At 45.1% G+C, this 21,089-nt stretch overlaps 1 protein-coding gene across 1 annotated transcript; it reads left to right on the top strand.

Moving 5' to 3' along the window:
• The first annotated feature begins 345 nt into the window (after positions 1 to 345).
• On the top strand, positions 346 to 8,733 carry LOC140912131 (perilipin-3-like). The gene is made up of 7 exons (XM_073346295.1): positions 346 to 405; positions 1,374 to 1,569; positions 4,739 to 4,821; positions 5,157 to 5,442; positions 6,625 to 6,824; positions 8,056 to 8,184; positions 8,383 to 8,733. Exons 1-7 carry the CDS (start codon positions 346 to 348, stop codon positions 8,731 to 8,733), a joined length of 1,305 nt encoding a protein of 434 aa, XP_073202396.1.
• The last annotated feature ends 12,356 nt before the right edge of the window (positions 8,734 to 21,089 follow it).

The raw sequence follows: 21,089 nt of genomic DNA, 5'->3' as shown, positions 1-21,089 counted from the left end.
AGCTGGCCATATCTGAGTGAGTAATGACATCTGGCCCCCACTTAAAGTTCTAGACTAATCTTTCAATTACGAAGGTGGGACTGACCTTGTGACCAGAACTGATTCTTAACCTTCTAGAAAACAGTATCCTCTCAAATTCTCCTGATTTCATTCCTGGTAGATGAGCATTCTTTCCTTTCCCTCTGTGTATTTGGAACAGCACTTGCTACTATCTAATGACCCTTTTTACAATAAGCTTTGAAAGCAGGAAGGAGTAGATGGCAATATTTAGCCTGTTAGAGCTCAGTCTTGCAGAGAATGGTATGGTTCACCTTTTCATTCTTTTCAGTGGTATCTAATATCATCATGTCTATAGACGAAAAGAAAACAAATGCTGTTTTCCTAGAGACTGATCAGGAGCATCAGGTAGGTATATTATTGGTTGCTAAGTATGTAGAGTTAAACCAGGCTTGTAAACTAGCCTTATAACCACAATCAGACTGGGTGTTTTTCTAAAAGAAATAGTCTAATTCCCCCAGAAGACATGGGGACAAGCTACTGGCTGAAATTCTACAGCCAGTAATTTGCTGCAGGAGACAAGATTAGGTCACAATGGTCTTGTCTCCTCAGCACAATTGCCTAGGTCACAATGGTCCCTTCTTGCCTTAAACTAATTCATGGGTGTGAAATTAGAACTGGCAATGCAACCACTGCCATAATGAACTTGGAATGACATCACATCAGGTCTCTAACATGTAGTCTCCAACTCTGGAACACATTCCCTTTGGGTCTGCCAGAGCCTGACTTCACTGGGAGTTCAGCATAATTGGGAGCTGATAGGGGTCCCAAAGCTTCAGCTCATGCCACAATCTTATCTATTACCTGAAACTTTCTTGGGATGGGTGAATGAAGAGTCCTACCTCTTATGTGTGATTGGTGCTAATTGCACCTACTGGTCAAACTTGTATTGTACGCTATTAGCAAGCTTCAATACTGCCTACAGGTGTGGATAGTAGCACCTTAAATTAATCTAAATAAGATTGCTTTCCTGGACTTTAGAGGCTAATAAAGCTAGCTTGGGTGGGACATCCTGACAGTCATAAGTCTCTTCAGTCTGCAAACATTCTAGTTATATCTCAGGAACAGACTAGCAAAACTAATAGCTAGTGATTAGTTCTTGCTAAATTGCATGGCCTCTCAGCAAAATACTTCTGGGCACTATAACTACCCTAAGGCGGTATCTGGAGGAGAAACTAACCCCCTGCTGGAGTCCCTGGAACAGTCAGGAGGTACTGATTCAACAGCCCTAAGATTCTCAGGTGTGAAAGGGCATCTGTGCAAGTCTTACTAAATCTGTTTAACCAGCTGGACTCTAACTTTCTTCCCTTTCTTAGAGTGTGATGAGTAGGGTGGCCAATCTGCCACTGGTCAGCTCTACCTATGAAAAGGTTTCTACTACTTACACTGCCACTAAAGAAGACCATTCACTCATCAAGTCAGTCTGTGGTGTTGCAGAGATGGGAGCGAAGACAATTGCTACTGCTGCAGTTGGTGGTGTACAACCAATTCTGACCACACTTGAACCTCAGAGTGAGTAATGATGATGTATCTGGGTGACGGGCATTTTGGCAAAAATGCCTTTTGGGAGGGAGCTAAAGAAGGTGATGCATCCTTTCCATGTGAAATAGTATAGGATCACTTTGTAGATGCTGACATCACTGCAGAAGAAAAGACGAACTTTTTCATATATATAAATTGCCCAAAACTCCTAGGCAACATAGACACTTAAGACCAATCCTGCTCTGAAAAACCCACAATGTAAATAAACATGCAGAGAAACAGGAGGGATGGTAGAAAACTAACAGGCCTTTCCTTATAGGTTTTTACTCTTGGCAGTTTGGGTTTTTGTCTCAACCTTTGGCAACTTTGCTCATCAAAACTGACCTCAAACTCTGTCTTAGTAAATATGCCAAAACAAATATTGCTCATCTTTACAGTCAAATCTGTAAAACCTACAGCAAATTTTATCTACTCCTGACCAGGTTGATTGCTTGCTTATCCAGCAGTTTATTGGCTTATAACTTAACCTGCTAAAGCATAACCTTAAATACTAAAGCACTGGCCTACAAAAATCAATTACACAAATCAGGTGAAATGCAGCCAGCAGTACAGAAGGTAAACCTTAAGCAGTTTTCATTGTGCTTTTGCCAGAACAGATATTTCTGATAAATGTCAATAAATAAAACTACTCTCTAGACAAGTTGGAGGATTGGGCCAAAAGAAATCTGAGGTTCAACAAGGACAAGTGCTGAGTCTTGCACTTAGGATGGAAGAATCCCATGCACTGGTATAGGCTGGGGACCAACTGGCTAAGCAGCAGTTCTGCAGAAAAGGATCTGGGGATTACAGTGGATAAGAAGCTGTCAACAGTGGGCTCTTGTTGCCAAAAAGGCTAACAGCATATTGGGCTGCATCAGTAGGAGCATTGCCAGCAGATCGAGGGAAGTGATTATTCCCCTCTATTTGGCACTGGTGAGACAACATCTGGAGTTTTGCATCCAGTTTTGGGCCCCCACTACAGAAAAGATGAGAACAGAGGAGGGCAACAAAAATGATTAGGGGACTGGGGCACATGACTTGGGAGGAGAGGCAGAAGGAACTAGGCTTATTTAATCCAGAGAAGAGTGACGGGGGACTTGATAGCAGCCTTCCACTACCTGAAAGAGGGGGGCAGGTTCCAAAGAGGATGGAGCAAGGCTATTGATGGAACAAAAAGCAATGGTTTCAAATTGCAGTGGGGGAGGCTTAGGCTGGGTATTTAACTAGCAGGGTTGTGCAGCACTGGAATGGGTCACCAAGGGAGGTGGTAGAATCTCCATCCTTACAGGTTTTTAAGGCCCAGCTTGACAAAGCCCCTGTCTGGGATGATTTAGTTGAGGGTTTGCCCTGCTTTGAGCAGGGGGTTGACTAGATGACCTCCTGAGGTCTCTTCCAACCCTAATCTGATTCACTATTCAGATACCTTAATTTGGAGACACAAAGGTCTTGCTATTGTCATGTGACTTAATGGAGAGCAGGATGGATGCTTTAGATTCTAAAGGCAATATAAACAACATTGAGTTGCCATAGCCAAACACTAATTTATAAGGACCTACTTGAATTGTGGGTCAGTTGTGGACAAGCTGTAGAAAATTGCCAAAAAGTAGTCATGGACCTTATTTGCAGTAATTACTTTTCTGCAAGTTTTCCACTGTCAGTGGGAAGGGGGTTTGCTGTCAGCAGTAACAGAGTTCCTACAGGCAAAATTGCACTGGACACCTAATAGTGCAGAATCCTCAATATCACAAGTCAAGTAGGGCTTTACTAACTTATTCACAATAGCAGCTAATAAAGTGATATCATGGATTTGTCAAGAACAAATCATGTCAAACCAACCTGATGGCTTTCTTTGACAGGGTAACAAGTCTTGTGGATGGGTGGGGGGGGGAAGCAGTAGGCATGGCATATCTTGACTTTTTAGTAAAGGTTTTGATACTGTCTCAATGACCTTCTCATGGACAAAAAGTCAGGACCTGTTCTGATCAATATCTTTATATGATGGCATAGAGAGTACACTTATAAAGCCTGTGGATAATACCAAGCTGGGAGGGGTTAAAAGTGCTTTGCAGGACAGGATTAAAACTCAATTATCTGGACAAACTGGAGAAATGGTCTGAAGTAAATAGGATGAAAGTCAATAAGGACAAATCCAAAGTACTCCACTTAGGAAGGACAATCAGTTGCACACATACAAAATGGGAAATGACTCCTAAGGAAGGAGTACTGTGAAAAGCAGTCTGGGGGTCCTAATGGATCACAAGCTAAATATGAGCAAACAGTGTACACTGTTGCCAAAAAAAGCAAACCCATCCTAGAATGATATTAGCAGGAGTGTTGTAAGCAAGATGTGAAGTCAGTCTGCTCTACTCCATGCTGATTAGGCTTCAACTAGAGCAGTGTTTCCAGTTCTGGTTGCCACATTTCAGAAAAGCTGGGGACAAATTGGAGAAAAGTCCAGAGAAGAGCAACAAAAATTATTAAAGGTCTAGAGAACTATGGGGGAAGATTGAGAAAATTGGGTCTCTTTAGGCTGGGAAAGAGAAGACTGAGGGGACAACCCTTTTCAAGTACATAAAAGGGTTGTTAAAAGGAAGAGGGAGAAGAATTGCTCTCCTTAACCTCTGAGGACAGGACCAGAAGCAGTGGGCTTAAATTGCAGCAAGGGAGGTTTAGGTCAGACATTAGGAAAAACTTCCTAACTGTCAGGGTGGTTCAGCACTGGCATAAATTGCCTAGGGAGGCTGTGGAATCTCCATCACTGGAGATTTTAAGAGCCGGTTGGACAAACACCTGTCAGGGATGGCCTAGATAATACTTAGTTCTGCTATGAGCGCAGGGGCCTGGACTAGATGACCTCTCAATGTCCTTTCCAGTCCTATGACTTTAAAACACTATTTCCAAAGTGCCTGCATAACTAAATTTTGACTTACTGACAGGCTCTTCCTGGTATAGCAAGCCATAGACTTCTCACCCACAATCACCTTCTTTGTCATATGGGAGCACCTTGGTGTCATAAATGATACAGTCCAGATTCCATTTGTCAAGGCACTGTAAACATTGCAACAGGACTTCCTCTGATTTAGTCTCTTGATTTCAAGAGACTGTGGGGAACTGCTAAAACTGAAAAGAATTTCAAGGGACTAAAGTTGGCTTTTTACAGTTGCAGCAGTAAACAAGTATGCCTCCAAAGGACTGGACAAGCTGGAGGAGAAACTGCCAATTCTTCAACAGCCAGCTGATAAGGTAACTTTTTTGGTCAAGAGAAATCCTGGAGAGAAGGATGCAGCAGTCCTAATTAGATTAGAATAATGTCATAGTGATGGAAGCAGTCCCTGGTCATAAGGCCTTGGCCAAACCACATGGCTGCTTTGAAACAAAGGATGTTGGCTGGCAGTAAGGAGCTGCCCCAAATGAAGGCTGTTTTGATGGAAGAAACTATGAGTGAGGAAAATAAGGAAGTGAAGTTGGTGCTGAAGCCTGAGACTAAAAATCTGTATGGACCGAGCATGGCACATCCCCACTAAAACCACACTGGTACCTATTCATAATCTGTTAATAACACCATTCTTTCACCCTAGGTGATCTCAAACACCAAGGAGCTAGTATCTTCCACAGTAACAGGCACCAAGGATGCAGTTGTCAGTGCTGTCACAGAAGCAAAGGATGTGGTAACTGGAATGATGGGCAAAACAAAAGAGACTATGCAGAGTAGCATGGATGCCACCAGATCTGTAATGACTAGCAGCATGAGTGCTGTCATGGAATCAAGCATGGGGCAGAAGGTTGTGAGCAGCATTGACACATTGCTGGGGAAATCAGAGGAACTGGTGGACTTCTACCTCCCAGTGACAGATGAAGAACTAGGTCAGTGCACTCTTCCCAGTACACTAAACCTAGGAGACCCTGACTTCCTAGAGAATCTCAAGTTTTCTAATGTTAAATGTCTAATCATACCTTAATTAGATAAAGATCTGCCACTTATGGTATCTTCACCAACAAATGCCCCTCCCATAAAGCATTCATTAAACAGGGAGTGGGGGAGGGTATTGGAATGCAGGATCAGAACTACAGCTCTGACTCTACAGAAACATACATCTCATCTCAAGGTGCTAATGAACATGTCTTCAGAGGCCACCTGGTGCAGCCTTTGAGGTTCTGCCCCATTACATAGGAAGCTATGCCAATCAGCCCCAATACTGCATTGTCTGCTGCAAACTTGAAATCCTAAATGAACCTTACATGGGTGGGGGGGGGTAAACCTACAGGTATTACAGATCCAATGGTGACTGTTCACACATCTAGGTCTCTAGCATCCAAATAAATGCTAAAAGCTTTTACTGCTCCTGTTCTCCTTTTTTTCTAAAGTGCAAACTATGCAGGTGTTGCTCCACTTTAGCCCATCTTATGTAAGGCTTTGTATAATCTCTTAAGTGCCTAGATTTCACAGTTGGTCTGGACTCAGAATACAGGGTATTCTAGCAGCATGAACTCTCTACTAGTTGATCAGCTCTCAAAGGTGGTTTCTTAATCAGAATAACCTGTCAGACCTTTCCAATGACCAGGATCTTTTAGCCAGCTACTCCACTAGAGAATGACTTCCCCCTCCCCCAAATCATCTTGTACTAGAGCTATTTAAAGAGGCTGACTTGAGACAGGCTGCAGACACTCCACTGTACCTGGAATGGCCCCTATTATAGGCTGTCATTGGGAGTCTGCTTCTTACTACACCAATGCACAAATACTAATCCTCTAGTGATATGAACACTAACACCTGTCACTAGCTATAAATGATTCATCCTATTTTAGTTCAGTTATGTGGTCTTGTTGGCCCTTGGCATATCAAATTAAATCCTCTGGTACTGAGAGTTAACGAAGAACATGATTGTGCTGCACAAGCAAGAATTGGGGGAAGGATTTCTAGAACCAGGCGGTGACTACAACAGATCAAATATTATGGCCTCCTACCCTCTCTTCTCCGTGCCCCTCCACCCCCAGTCACTATCAGCCTTGGCTAGGATTCAACCTTGTTCTCCTCATTCCTTTCAGTTAAACTTGCAACATCTCTGGAGGGGTTTGAAGTGGCCTCTGCAGAGCAGCAGGGACAGCCAAAGAGTTACTATGTGCGTTTGGGTTCCCTTTCAACCAAACTCCGCCAACGAGCTTACCAGCACTCCCTGGGCAAGGTGAAACAAGTTGGACAAAGCACAAAGGAGGCCCTCTTTCAGCTTCAGCAAATCATTGATCTGGTAAGGAATGAAAATCCTAGTAGTTTGGGCTTCTCCCCCCCCCCCCCCAGAAAAAAATATTCTGTCAAGGAGTTGCATAGTGACACACCCTATATATGAAAGGCTATACTTCTGATGAGCTTTCTGTGGAATGCCTGTTTGCCTACAATAGCAAGGCTTAGTCAAGCATAGTCCACTGTGGTGGTACAGCCTGCTTCTTTACAGGTCAGTCCGTAAAAGCAAGGGGGATTGGAGAGGTGGAGAAACACTGCTTCCTCAGTGACTTGCTGCCACTTTTTTAATCTTGCAAATGATTTCAGATTCCACCATCATGTGGTGCATGTATCTACTAAGAAAATAAAGGAACAAAAAGCTTTCTCAACCATAAACCAGGCCCCATGGGCTCACTTTCACAGCCATGACTTGTGAAATCCAGCCTCTGCCCCAGACTTCTGCTCCAGAGTCTGATTTCATTTTTAAACTGATTCTGACCCTTCCGGTGTTGCCATCAAATCCTGGAGACAAGAAATTGATCTAAAAACATCTGTCTCAGAACTTGCAGACAACCTAAATCACAAGTTCTAAAACACAGACTGCCCCTTTAGATCTGAATAATCTAAAAAGTGAGATGCCAACACATGTAATTGCAAACATTTCAGCAGAATATACAAACATTCTTATACAAGATGTATGTTGCTTTTCATGTCTCCAGGTAAGATATAAGACACAAGCCATTGTACTGACAAACCATTCCATTTTGGAGCTGGGTCACTTAAACCTCTAGTCAAAGCAAAGCTGTAGCCCAGTTTGGCATGGGTCACAGCACACTGCAGAACTCAGGGTCATCTTGTAGAGTACATGGGGAGGAACCATCATAAAACAAGACTAACAGACCTGTAATGAGCTGTGACTTTCATAGAAATATTCATAAGAACATTTAGTGTGACATACAGGACAACTTGTGACATGGGATGGGGAGAGCTCAGATGTCTCCTGTCAGTCTAATTTAAACTAACCACTTGGTGTATTCTAGAGAGGCCCACCATTTCCTTAGTTCTCTCCTCCCACCCCAGCTGGGTGATCTACCAATAACCAGAGGAGCCATCTCACCAAGGCAGCAGAAGCATCCCAACCTCTCTGTATTGGGTGACTGAATTTTGACAGGAATCCACAGCCCTCTCTAAAGACCTTGCTGTTTGTCACCAAAGTCAGACTTCAAGAATCTCCTCCCTTTTTCTTTTAATCTCTCCAGATTGACTCTGCTAAAGAGGCTGTGGGTCAGAAGCTTCATGATGGCCAGGAGAAGCTGAATCAAATGTGGCAGGAGTGGAGCAGTAGGGAGCTTGGAGCAACTGAAGACACAGATTCTGCACAGCCAGAGGTATCACCCTTACTGACTAGTCAGGAATTATTTGAAGTTTCCTCCAAGGAGGAAGCATTACCTAGCGTTTAAAGCACAGGACTACTAGTTAAATTTAGCAATAGTATTCAGATGTCATGCATTCAACCCTGCACTCTAATTAGAATGCATAAACATTTGATACATGGTTTCCATTAATTGCAACTTGCTTCTTCACAGCTGATTGAGACTCGGACACTGGATGTGTCCCGTAGCATCATCCATCACTTGCAGGCCATCTGTCTCACCCTAGTATCCAGCATCCAGGGCCTCCCAGCCAATATGCAGGACCGGGTCCAGCAGATCCTAAGTGGCCTAGAAGACCTCCATGCTTCCTTCTCTACTGCTGCTTCCTTCCAGGATCTCTCCAGCAGTATCCTCTCCCAGAGCCGAGAGAGGGTGACCAAAGCACGGGAGTCTCTGGATGAGCTGCTGGAGTATATGGTGCACAACATTCCCCTCACATGGATTGTGGGACCCTTTGCTCCATCTGGAGACTCTGCAGTGGATGACAAAGTTGAGAAGGACTAGACAATCCTAGCTTCCTCTAGACAAAGGAGGACAACAAGCTCTGAATTCTGCTTGTAAAGGACACAACATACCTATAGGTCTTGGTCTTCAGCCTACAGCGAATATAAACCTGTTGCCTTCACCTTGCAGGCAACTGACATCCATACAGCTTCTCTTGACCAATGGGCACAGAACTCCTTTCTCTGAAATACTGAGACTTTCCATGTTTCAATCTCAAATCAATTGTTGGCTTGTACTCCTTCATGCAAACAGTCTCTGATCCAGTCTAGATGCACAAAGCAAATTCCAGCATTGTAACCCTAATGCCCATCAGTCAGTTACTGATTACTGCAGTTTCTGGGAGAAATAGCTCTGGTAAAAGAAAGCAAACTCAGGTTGCCTTCTTATATTGGAAAGAAACCCTCTAGCTGTAGAGACTTAGTACAAAAGAACTTGCTTGCACTCTGCCTGCCCTTACAAAACAAGTTAACAATAGCTGTCAATCTACTAGACTCTAAATACAAAAAGGAGTAGACTTGATCTCTCTGTACCAACTGTCTTGCTGCCTCACTTTCTTTAAGCAGAACCTATCCCTTCCCTTTATGTGCCACTGCTATGAGTCAAATGACATTGTACAAAATAAACACTACCTGCATTCTCAAATGTGTCTCATGATTGGTAATCTTTCAAGTTCAATACTAAAGTCTCTAGCCTCTTGCTGTCCTTTTAGTTTGACATCTCTAACTGACTTCTAGCCACGAAGTACAGGCAGAAGTGACTTCCTGTATCCTCCACATACAGCAGTTGCCACTACTAGTATGCAACTTATAAATGTTTAGTGATACCCAAATGCTAGTTACTTACCAGTCTAGGTACAGAAAATAACTCAGAGGTTTCCTCTTTAATAGGAAACACATGTCATTTCAGATTTGGAGGTCTGACTGCTCAGAACATCCACAGAATGTAAAGGCTTCCACTGTCAGGTTCCCTTGAACTCATTTTTTCAGTGACCTTATTACAGCTTGGTTACTAAGTGGGTTTTTCCCTTCTTTCACACTAATTGCCTTCCTCCTGCAGGTGAATCTCCATACATGATCACTGCACAGCACCGTTTCACCTTAACTTATGAAATAGCTTGCAAAACAGGTTGGGTAGTGGTATGATGCATTAGTTTGACTGCTTCTGGCCTTTCTGCAAAGCCATAAGGCTCTCCCTATATAATGTCCATTTGCTTTTGTATAGCTTCTTTGTACACTAACTTAACATATGAACATATCTGTGCTGAGAGCATCTCTTCTCCCAAACCTCCATCCACAGTGGAACATAATATAATCCATTTTCAGATTCAAAAAAAGGATTTTGTTACAGCACAGATGTGTTAATGCTGCTGTTTTATGAGGGTAGTATTTGTTTAACTGATGGGGAGAACAATTCTTGTAGCTTAGCACCTGTGCAGTGAGTGATAGTCAAATTGCCAAGTTAGCTCTCATGCTAAATCTACTTCCCTTTGCCCTGCCCTGCCACCTAATGCCACTTGGACAAAATTTTCACATCTAGGTTCCTAAAGAAAGGAGCTGATCTGGAGGGAGCAAGTGCAGCTGGATCCAATTTTTCAACTGTTTTTTTCCTCCAAAAAATATTTTGTGATTGTCAGTTTTGATGAACCGTGCACATAATCCTGAAAGGAAACCTTTCATTTTTATATTTTTCCGAGACATCTTGACTTTGAAATGGCTTTTCATTTTTGAAATTTCCTTCAAATCTATGAAATTTAACATTTAGAATGGAACACTTCATGTCAGAGTAAATTTTTGGTTTAAATTTTGACAATTTAACCCCAAACAACTTTATTTTTTTCACAAGTGCCACAAACCAAAAGTCTATTTGCACAGCTGTTCACTGCCTTGTGTGATACACAAGTAATAGCAGGTGTAAGTTTCACACTTACTTCCCTCTTGTTTTAATCTTAACCTTGATGCTTACCTTCCTATGAATTTATGTAGGAAGTATAGCAGGCCCATGAGCTGTACACAGTAAAGAGACTCAAAACCTCTACAAGAGAACCCTAATTTTAGTCCTGTGTTTTATCTTCCCCAAATTTTGTTGTTCTTATTGCTATGTCAAAGTTGTAGTAGATTTGGGCCCCTGCACTCACATTTCTCCTGACACCATGCCCCTCCTTTCACTTTAATCTGCTCTGAGTAGTAAAGGGCCACCAGCTGCTTTGGATGCTGTAAAAGTTATTTTTGTGTTTACTAATCTTGCTCTGAGTGGTATTAGTGCCCCTGGACCCAGATTTGTGTTTTATATATTGTATCAAACTCTCTTCCCCTACCCCATCTTAAAAGAACATGAAGGTTGCAAAATGAAGTGCTTGGAAGTTAGGAAATGCCTGCTTTACTGTTGCCTGGGCAACTCTAATTCCCCACCACCATTGCATACACATGCGTTATGATACAGTTCTTAATTACATGATCACATCCTGTTTTTTGACAGGACCCGTGCCGCATTCAGTGCACAGAAGGGATGGTGCTCTGGGAATGAATCAGGGGGATTCTGGGACATGTTACCAGGGGCTAGAGAGCAGGTGCCTAAATTCTTGTCTGGAAAGACCTCAGTGCCCTGAACTCCCACTAGCAACAGTAAGATTGCCCAGCCTGAGGGCTTCCATAAGGGAGCTAGGGGCAAGCCCAAGCTGAGGGTTGGCTAACTAATCCCCTGACTCAGTACACACCTCTTGCTCTCTGTATGAGGCAGGGGATTGGAGAAAGGATTGTCTCATTATTAAGATCAGTGATTGTACGAAGCACATGTGTGTGATGCAGACAAATCTTCTAAGCCAACCTGTTTACAGGTAGTCATTTGTGTGTTCATTTTCTGAGTACAGTATGACACAGTGATTTGCAGAAGTGGCTCATAAAGTGAGCACCTCACAATAGTTGGTAGGTTTGGCCTCTATCTTTTTGTGTTCTCCATTCCCCAGCTGTAAAATCAGGATACCACTCATCTCACAGGAGTGTAGTGAACAGAAGTTCATTACTGTTAATGATGACCAAAGATAGTCTGGTGAGAACACTACAGGAAATAATACTTCTGTAGTCAGTGTAGACTTTCAGTGGTAAATTGAAGAGGAGTATTGAATAGATACCCATTCAGTGGACACAGTCCATCCTTCTAGAAAATCATATTTCATTATGTGACCACATACTATCATAATGTAGACACACAAAATGGCAAATTAAAGTTGTACAAGTAACCGTCAGTCTAGCATTTCTTAAGTTTAAATGCTCCAATATGTTTCTTAGACTGGTGGTCTGACACAGTACGGCCATTCTTATCTACCCCAGTATCCTGTCCCCTGATGGGATGGTGCCAGATGCTTCAAAAGGAATGAACAGGACAATTATAGAGTGATCCATCCCCTGTTGTCCAGTCTGAGCTTCTGGCATGTAATTGCCTACATTTTTAAAAGAGCAAACAAGGCAGAAATTCTATCACACTGTCAAATCTATTGACACCTATATGGATCACCAGCAGGGTTGGAAATTTTAGATGCACAGACCTCTATTGCTTGAGCTAATGGAGTAACTGATAGCAGCAGTAGGTTGTCATCCTCCATTTGGACAAGTGCTAAAGGAGGATGAGACACACTTTCACAGATAATTGCTGACAGCAGAGGAGCGATGAGACTCTGGAATCTTGGTTCCCCACTCCAGGATCTGGAGGAGAAAGTTCTCTAATGGGCACAGATCCTTCTGTGTGTGTATTCCTCAAGCATGACCCCTTCTGCCCCAGTCTCCTGCAGCTTGTGCCAATGCCAATCCCTTCTCTCCCCCAAGCTGCCATCCCCATCTGCCCTCTGCTAAGCTCCTTGTCCTCATCTCAGGCTCCAGCCCCTTGGGCTTCTCATCCCTGTCTGCTCCTACAAGTTTCTTCTCATTCCACTCTCCAGCCCTCTGGTTTCCTTATCCAAATCCCAGGTTCCCTGTCTGAGTCCCACTCTCCCTTCCAGTTCCCAGTCTCTCTCTCTCTCCCAGGCTTCTTGTACAGCCAATCCTTTCCTTCCCCATAACCAGCTTCTCAACCTAGCTCAGCCTTCCCCTCCCCCACATCAGTCTCACATGATGCCATTCCTCCCAGTCCCAGGGCTTGTCTATACTTACACCAGTGCACCAGTCCAGCTGCACCACTGTAGCACTTAGTGAACATGCTACCCATGCTGATGGTGCAGTTTCTCCCATCAGTGTAAATACTTCACCCCCCTGAGAGGCAGTAGCTATGTTGACGGGAGAAGCCTCCTGACAACATAACACTGTCTACACCAGGTCAGTATGACTACATCGCTCAGGGGTGTGGTAGTTATACCAACATACGTTTGTAGTGTAGACCAGGCTCAGTCTCCTACCCCTAGGCTTTTTGTCCCCATCTACTTCCCTTCATCTCCTCCCCAAACCCAGCTCATGTCCCCTCATTATTATTAATTATTTGAATGACTGTAGCACCTACTGGCTACCACCAGACTGAAGGCCCATTGTGCTAAGTAAAATATAGTTAAAAGACCTTCACACTCACAGAGACCTTGGTAACCTGTTTAAGATGAAAAGCTAAAGCAACCATTAATAGTCAAAGCATAACCCATGTGCCTAATAGGGAGATGTCTCTTTAAGAGACCCATTGGGGGAGGTAGGAGTGGGTTGTGTCTGGGTTATTGTTCCAGTTGATGACAGCAAGCTTTTGATCATAGAATATCAGAGTTGGAAGGGACCTCAGGAGGTCACCTTGTCCTCAAAGCAGGACAAGCCCCTAATTTTTGCCCCAGATCCCTAAATGGCCCCCTCAAGGATTGAATTCACAACCCTCGGTTTAGCAGGCCAATGCTCAAACCACTGAGCTCTCTCTCCCTGCTGGGTCACTGTTGCTAGGCAGATTAAGCTTCTGGAATTGGATGTGGACGGTAGCGTTGGGTCTGCTCCAACAGGCTCCCTGTTGCTGGGGACTCCATGGGGGCAGGCAGTCAGGGCAGCTGCTTTGTGGAAGGCCACATGCCCTGTGTGGGTTGGGAGAAGCTGAGCCCAGGAGCAGGAAGCAGACCGCTGTCCCCAGCTCTAAAGCACTTTGCAGCAGGTTAATGATACTGTTACCCTCCAGCAGGGAAGCCTGGGCAATGCTAATTATAGCCAGGGGAAATTGGGAGGGTAAAATAACTTCTATTTTAATTGTACGCTTTGAATGTTGTTTTGGTTTTAGCCAAACTGCTCCAGTTAAATTGTCTCAACTAGTGCGATTCACCAACTTTTATGTAAATGTAGTAACAGGGGAAGAGTCATTTCTAGTTTGCTAGTCTCAGTTTTGTATTTTGTTGTAACTGGTTTTCTTTAAATCTATACAGGTAACTGAGCAGTTGGTTAATCCGTCAGCTGACTGGCTAGCAGTGATTTCAGCAGAGGAAGAGTCTGCCCGGATTCCAACTGAAGATCCCTACAAGCTAGGGGAGGGAAGATGTTTTAGACTCAGCAGATTGATAGATTTGGTGATCAAAGACTCTAACTGAGACTTAGGTAAACAAAACCTAATCTTTTGGGACCTTACTCTTTCTTCTCACTGTATTTCTGTGGGGACTGAACTGTTCAGATTTTAATTTTTCTTTGTTTATGTATAACCAGTGGTGAGCTGGAGCCAGTTCCGGTTCGCTAGAATCGGTTGTTAAATTTAGAAGCCCTTTTAGAACCGGTTGTTCCCTGAGGAACAACCGGTTCTAAAAGGGCTTCTAAATTTAACTGGCCAAAAGTGGCGCCTTAGGCGCCGACTCCATGGGTGCTCCAGGGCTGGACCACACAAGGGGAAAATTTGGTGGGTGCAGAGCACCCACAGGCAGCTCCCCGTCCCCGTCCCCAGCTCACCTCACCTCACCTCCTCTCCGCCTCCTCCCCTGAACGCGCCACCCCGCTCTGCTTCTCCGCCCCCCGCCCAGGCTTCCCATGAATCAGCTGTTCACACGGGAAACCTGGGTGGGCTGAGAAGCAGGCGACGGCTTCGCACTCAGGCCCAGGGAGGCGGAGGCAGAGCGGAGGTGAGCTGGGGCGGGGGGGGGCGCGAGGAGGGCCGCCCTCACCGCAGCAGGTAAGCCGGGGGCGGGGGCGCGCAGGGGAACCGCTCCCCGCCCCAACTCACCTCCGCCACTCTCGCCCTGAGTGCGAAGCCGCCGCCTGCTTCTCAGCCCTCCCCGGCTTCCCACCGAACAGCTGATTCGCGGGAAGCCGGGGGGGGGCGGAGAAGCAGAGCGGGGCGGTGCGTTCAGGGGAGGAGGCGGAGCAGAGGTGAGGTGAGCTGGGGCTAGGTGCAGGGCGGGGAGCTGCCGGTGGGGGCTCTGCACCCACCAAATTTTCCCCGTGGGTGCTCCAGCCCCGGAGCACCCACAGAGTCAGTGCTTAAGGCGCCACTTTTGATGTGATGGGGGGGGAGCGGCTGCTTCCCCTGTTCCCCCGCAGCTACGTTCCCCTGCCCCTCGGAGCCAGAGGGACCTGCCGGTTGGTTCCTGGGAGCTGCCTCAGGTAAGCATCGCCAGGACTCCCCACCTCCCCCCCCGGCAGGTCCCTCTGGCTCTGAGGGGTGGGGTGGGCACCCGCTACGGTGGCCCACAAGACCCTCCTGCCCGGTTCTGGGGGCAGTGCAGGGGGCTGGATGGGGTAGGGGTCCTGGGGGGGCGGGTCAAGGAACGCCGGGGGGGGGTTGGATGGGGCAGGAGTCCCGGGGGGCGGGGGTGGGCGGGCAATGACCCCCTCGTGGGGTGAGGAGGGAACCAGTTGTTAAGATTTTGGCAGCTCATCACTGTGTATAACTGAAGGTAATAGGTTTCAGAGTGGCAGCAGTTAGTCTGTATCAGCAAAAACAGCAAGGAGTCCTTGAGGCACCGTAGAGACTAACAAATTTATTTGGGCATAAACTTTTATGGGCTTAAACTCATGTGCTGTAATATATATATATATATATATATATACACATTGCTTACTGTATTTTTCACTCCATGCGTCTGATGAAGTGGGGTTTAGCCCACGAAAGCTTATGCCCAAATAAATGTGAAGGTAATGTCTATGGATTATAAAATAGCCATGTCATGCTGTAAAAATTAGATTGTTTCTTTATCAAAAGATTTTTTCAAAGTTATTTAATAAAATTCATTTCCTTAGTTCCTTTAGGGACTTGAATGTGGGGAGGTTGACCCTGTGCAATCCTTGCTGAAAATCCTTAGAGACTGAACTGTGGGTCTCCAGCTACTCTTCTATGGGAGTTGGTTGTTTTTTAAGGCACTGGAGATGGGAAATAAAGTGAACTCTAGCCCACCCAAAGGTTACAAAGCACATGGCAGGGGAGTGTTTGAGTTGCAATAGCTGACTTCATCTGCATAAAACCCTCCCCACCATTAAGCCATGAGGCTGGGCTATGCTTAGGGCTTTCCAGGCATTCCCCAAGGCACTGCAGAAAGGGATGTTGTGCGGGACCCAAACAAGCTACTCCCTTCTGACCTTAAAGTCCATGATTCTATGAGAGAGGTTTAGGGGCAGGCTAGAGCTGAGAAAACAGGGCCAGTGGATCTTCAGAATTAACAACATTTGTAGGGGGTGTGGAATGACAGAGATTACAATACCAGCCTATGGACTGAAGTAGCTGCCACTGCAGTGTTGTCAAACGGGGGTGGGGTTGAATTCCATTCCCAGAATCCCATACAAATCCCAAGTTATTGAGCTTTCTTAAGGAAGGAAGCATTTAATCCATCATGCTGTTCCAAAGTGAGCCCAGCCAGTTTTAACATTCTGCATGGTCCATCGCCAGGAAAGCAGAAATGTACCTGTGTAAAATTGCAGCATGTCTGAAATCAGCCAGTCTTTTTGCAAGGCTATCATTTCAGATTCTTTAAAAGTATACTTTGCTGGTTTGCCTGGGTAGAGCAGTTATCCCTGTAGGAAATGGAGTTAAGTGGAGAGACGGTATGATAAATGCCAGGTAATATACAGAAACCTTTGACTTTGTCTGCATTGCATTTTGATGCCTTTCTAATGATTCCAGCCCTATACACAGCTTGCTCTCTCTTGCTCCCCTAAGTGGTCATGGTAAAGGAATGAATGTTTCAGTATAAGGAAGCACAGCTGTGAAAAATATGGATCTCCTTCAACCCTACCGATCAAAAAACCCCAAAAGGCCTGGAGAGCAGTCTTTCTTCACAGATGCCAATCCAAAATAAGGCTTTATTTCTGACCTCTGCACTACAGTAGAACTGGTTTCTAACCTCTGACTTCTTTAATTGGCAGAGTAAGACACAGCAGCTGAAATAAACTAAGAACCAAACCAATCTTAGATCTTTTTTTTCTTCCCTCAAAACTGAAAAACTTTTTCTTGGTTGTTTTTCATCATTGGACATCTGTTCCTCTTGTTTATATCCAGTTCCAGCAGCAAAACTAGCAAAATACCAGTAAATTAAGCTGTCCCTTCTCTTTTCTGGGTGAAACTGCAGACTAATGGAAATCTTATTTGGACAGCTCTGTTCCCATAAACTATCCAGTGTGAGTCCAAAACCAGAGATTTGGCTTAGTTTGCCCAAGACTTACCTGTGGTGAAACGGCTGTATTCTGAAGCTGAGAGGAATAAAATAAAATAGCATCGATTTCAAGCTGACCTACTCTGCATTTTCAAACATATGAATGGGATTGGTAAAGTTGATATAGATACAGCACCGGATTCCACATTGCCTTGTTACTAGTGCGGTTGTGTTTTAGACATGTCTGCCTATATGTTTGTAAAGTGCCTAGCACCCTGGGGCCCTGATCCTGAAGTAAAGTAAAAGGCCACTTCAGTTAGGCACCTTATTGGCACCTATAGAAGGTTTTCAAAATGTTATAGAACAGAGAACATGGTTGGGTTATTTAAGAAGGTGGCTGCAGTAAATCAAGATAAATGGGTTCAAGAGACACCAAGATTTATTCTGGAGAATGCAGGCCTTGAAGTTTATTGGGAGAGGATTAGGATGCATTTAAACACAGGAGGCCTGTGTTCCTGGTTTGTCCTGCTCCTAACATTTTCCCTTTCCTTGTTTTATGTTCACAGCATGCAAACAGAGAAGTTAGATTTTTCATGTTTTGATCTCTCTGGAAGGTTGCAACATAACACTACTTTATTTATTTCTTAAAGTCCAGAACATTAAACACATAAGAACCCAAAAACACAAACAGAGAGAAAGCTGTCAGCTCCCTAATGCACAGAGGCATAACTCACCCTACCTTACTCTAGGCTGGGTCTTTACAGACTGATTGCAGGAAGACCCAGTTCACATGCTTCCCTACAGAGCCCCTAGTCCAGGGGAAGGCAAACTACAGCCCACAGGATTGCCAGCCCCATGGTGCAGCTGGGCTAAGGCAGGCTCCCTGCCTGCCCTAGCGCTGCACCGCTCCTCGAAGCGGCCAGCACCACGTCCCTGTGGCCCCTGGGGGAGAAGGAGTCAGAGGGCTCCGAGCACTGCCCTCGCCTGCAGGCCCCACCAAGCTCCCACCAAGACCGTTGGGAGCTTCAGGGGTGGTACCCACAGGCAAGGGCAGCGCGTGGCAGAGCCACCTGCCCCACCCCACCCCCTGCCACTGCCAGACATGCTGGCCACTTCCAGGAGCAACACAGGACCAGGGCAGGCAGGGAGCCTACCTTAGCCCCACTGCATGTCGCTGCTACCCCAGAGCCGCTCCAGGTAAGCGGTGCCGGGCCGGAGCCCACACCCCAAATCCCTCCTGCACCCCGCACCCCAAGCCCCTACCCTGAGCCCCCTCCTGCACTCCATACCCCCTCCTGCTCCCCAACCCCCTGCCCTGAGCCCCCTGCCACACCCTGCACCCTTCCTGCACACTGCACCCCCTCCCACACTCCCTCCTGCATCCCAACCCCCTGCCCCAGCCCTACATTCATGGCCCTGCATACAATTTCCCCACTCAGATGCGGCCAAAAAGTTTGCCCACCCCTGCCCTAGCCTGAAAGCAGGACCAGGAATACCCTAAAAATTTAAAGTGATAGCTTATAATTTTAACATCGTTTTCAATACACCACACTTTTCCAGTAGAAGACTTCATCCACTGATTTTAAAATGGATTATTTTAAATCTAAGTTTAGAAGGATTTGCAGCCGGTGTTCTGTCAGTCAATTCAATAGACATTTCTCCTTTCACTACAAGGCTTCCCCTGGGTCAGGCATGAAACTGAAGTTAACAACAAAGCAGCAAGGCAGTGTGTAGGTGAACTGCAGTGGATCTGAGAACTCACACTTGAAAAGTGTAACAATGAATCAGAAAGGAGGCAAAACAGAAAATTTGTGACTGATTCTGGGATTTAAGTGAATTTGGATTAGAAATAAAGATTAAGTTCATGTGTGATGCAATAACTGTGGAACTGTTTCACATTGAATTAGGCACAGTAGAAAACAGTTTTCTGGTATACATTTCTTTAGCGTAAAAAACCAAAGCATCAACTCCTTCTCCAAGCAACTAAAAACTTTAAATATATGTATTTTTCCTCCAAGGTTCAAAAGCTTTTCCAAAATATACTTGACTTCACCCAAACTCCTGGGTCTAGAAATCCCGACGTCTCCAAACTTGGAGCATATTTCAAGTAAGGACTAAAAACTCTAGCATAGAAAAAAAGCTACGTGGCCACAGATTTGTCATCACAGACATTTGAATCCTCTCCCATTGTCACATCTCCCCCAGTTGTGCTAATCTCACACTTTCCGTGGTCAGTTCCTCTGGAGGCAGTACATCTATCATGCCTGGCACTGATAGAAGATGTTGCTGCTCCCGGTGCCAATTAAGCACAACACAGAGCAAGTGGGGTAGCATTGTTTCCAACAACAGAGTCAGCAGAGTAATGCACTACAGAAAGCAACTCTCCCCAGCACCCTGTGCCGGAAGAAGAAAAACAATATTGTTCTACCTAAATGACGGCATTTGACAGCACCTCTCTGCTCGTCTTAGCACAATCTCTGCTTATCTCCTTCTTCACGCTACTACTCCCAGACAAGACAATTTAGTGTGGCAAAGGATGAGCAGGCAAACCATCAAACAATGACTACGTGTTTATTTTTAAACAGAGAGTGAATTTAGGGTTCATATAAGTGTTTCCCACTAACTAGCCAGATAAAGTGAAGGTACGTGCAGTGACGATTTCTCTACACTGCTGTCTCACTGGGTGGCCACCCAAAGACGATAATGGGCGTGAAAACAGCACCCCTGAAGCCCCGCAAGTAGTCACTGAGAGGCCACTCAGCCACAGACGGGGAGTGTGTTTATGGGAAGAGGTCAGCTGTCCCAAAGAGAGAAGCTAAGTGTGGTGGCTCTTGGGAGCTGGGGCAGAGAAGGTGGCTGCAGGGATGGGAGTTGATCTGAAAGGCAGAGGTGGAGGGTTCGGTTCCTATAGAACCTGCTGCAATGGCTTGTTTAAAGCCTACCCTGAACAAACCCTGCAAGGTTCATTCTCCTTACTTTTCAGATCTGAATCCAGGTCTCCAGAGGCCAGTCAGTAGTGCCCCAACCTACTGTCCCACCTTGCTTCCATGGACCAATCATTCTTCAGGAGCTGCTGCGACTACGTTTACTTTTTGGCTCCACAGGGAACTTTCAGGCTCTGAAAACACTCTGCAAACATAAATGTAATAAACTTCCCAACACTCCGGTGAGTGTCATTAACCCCATGTTACAGAAGTGCAAACTACAGCACACAGGTTCTTTGAGCAGGGGGTTGGACTAGACCTCCTGAGGTCTCTTCCAACCCTAATCTTCTATGATTGGTTACCGGAGGTCACACAGTGCACTAATGCAGAGCTGGATGCACATCCCAGGATTATGACTACCAGCTCATTGCTCCATCCATTGCACATAAGGTCCCCAATTACGTCCGGATATAATTGCATTGGCTTTAATAAAGTTACACCAGGGATGAATTTGTCCTGTGGCCAAGGCCTGAAGGCACATGAGATAGCAGTGTGAATAAGGAATTTGCTTCATTCAGTAAATTACACTGGCACCTTTTATACTTGAAAATGAAAAAAAATTCCCTTGACTCATAATGGAATTCCTCCTGAAATGATATGAACTCCTAGACTCATTACACATGATGGTGCATACCCATGTATTATATAGAAACCTGGCCTTTTAAAAAATCTCCCCTGATCCCAAAGGGGAAAAAATTCTCTGCTTCTGCAAGACCTATTTCATTACTAGGTCTCTTAGAAAGTAATAGCTGTGAAACATCTCTGACATACTGTACACCCCCATAGGTCAGTTTTATTGCAATTTCCGAAGGTTCTTCTTCCCAATCCCTCAAACAGGTTTCCTGTGAAAAAAAAATCAT

Source organism: Lepidochelys kempii, chromosome 5 (assembly GCF_965140265.1).
Source record: "Lepidochelys kempii isolate rLepKem1 chromosome 5, rLepKem1.hap2, whole genome shotgun sequence".
Classification (NCBI taxonomy): domain Eukaryota; kingdom Metazoa; phylum Chordata; order Testudines; family Cheloniidae; genus Lepidochelys; species Lepidochelys kempii.
The sequence above is the reverse complement of the archived record's forward strand: the minus strand, read 5'-3'. Positions and strand labels throughout refer to the sequence as shown.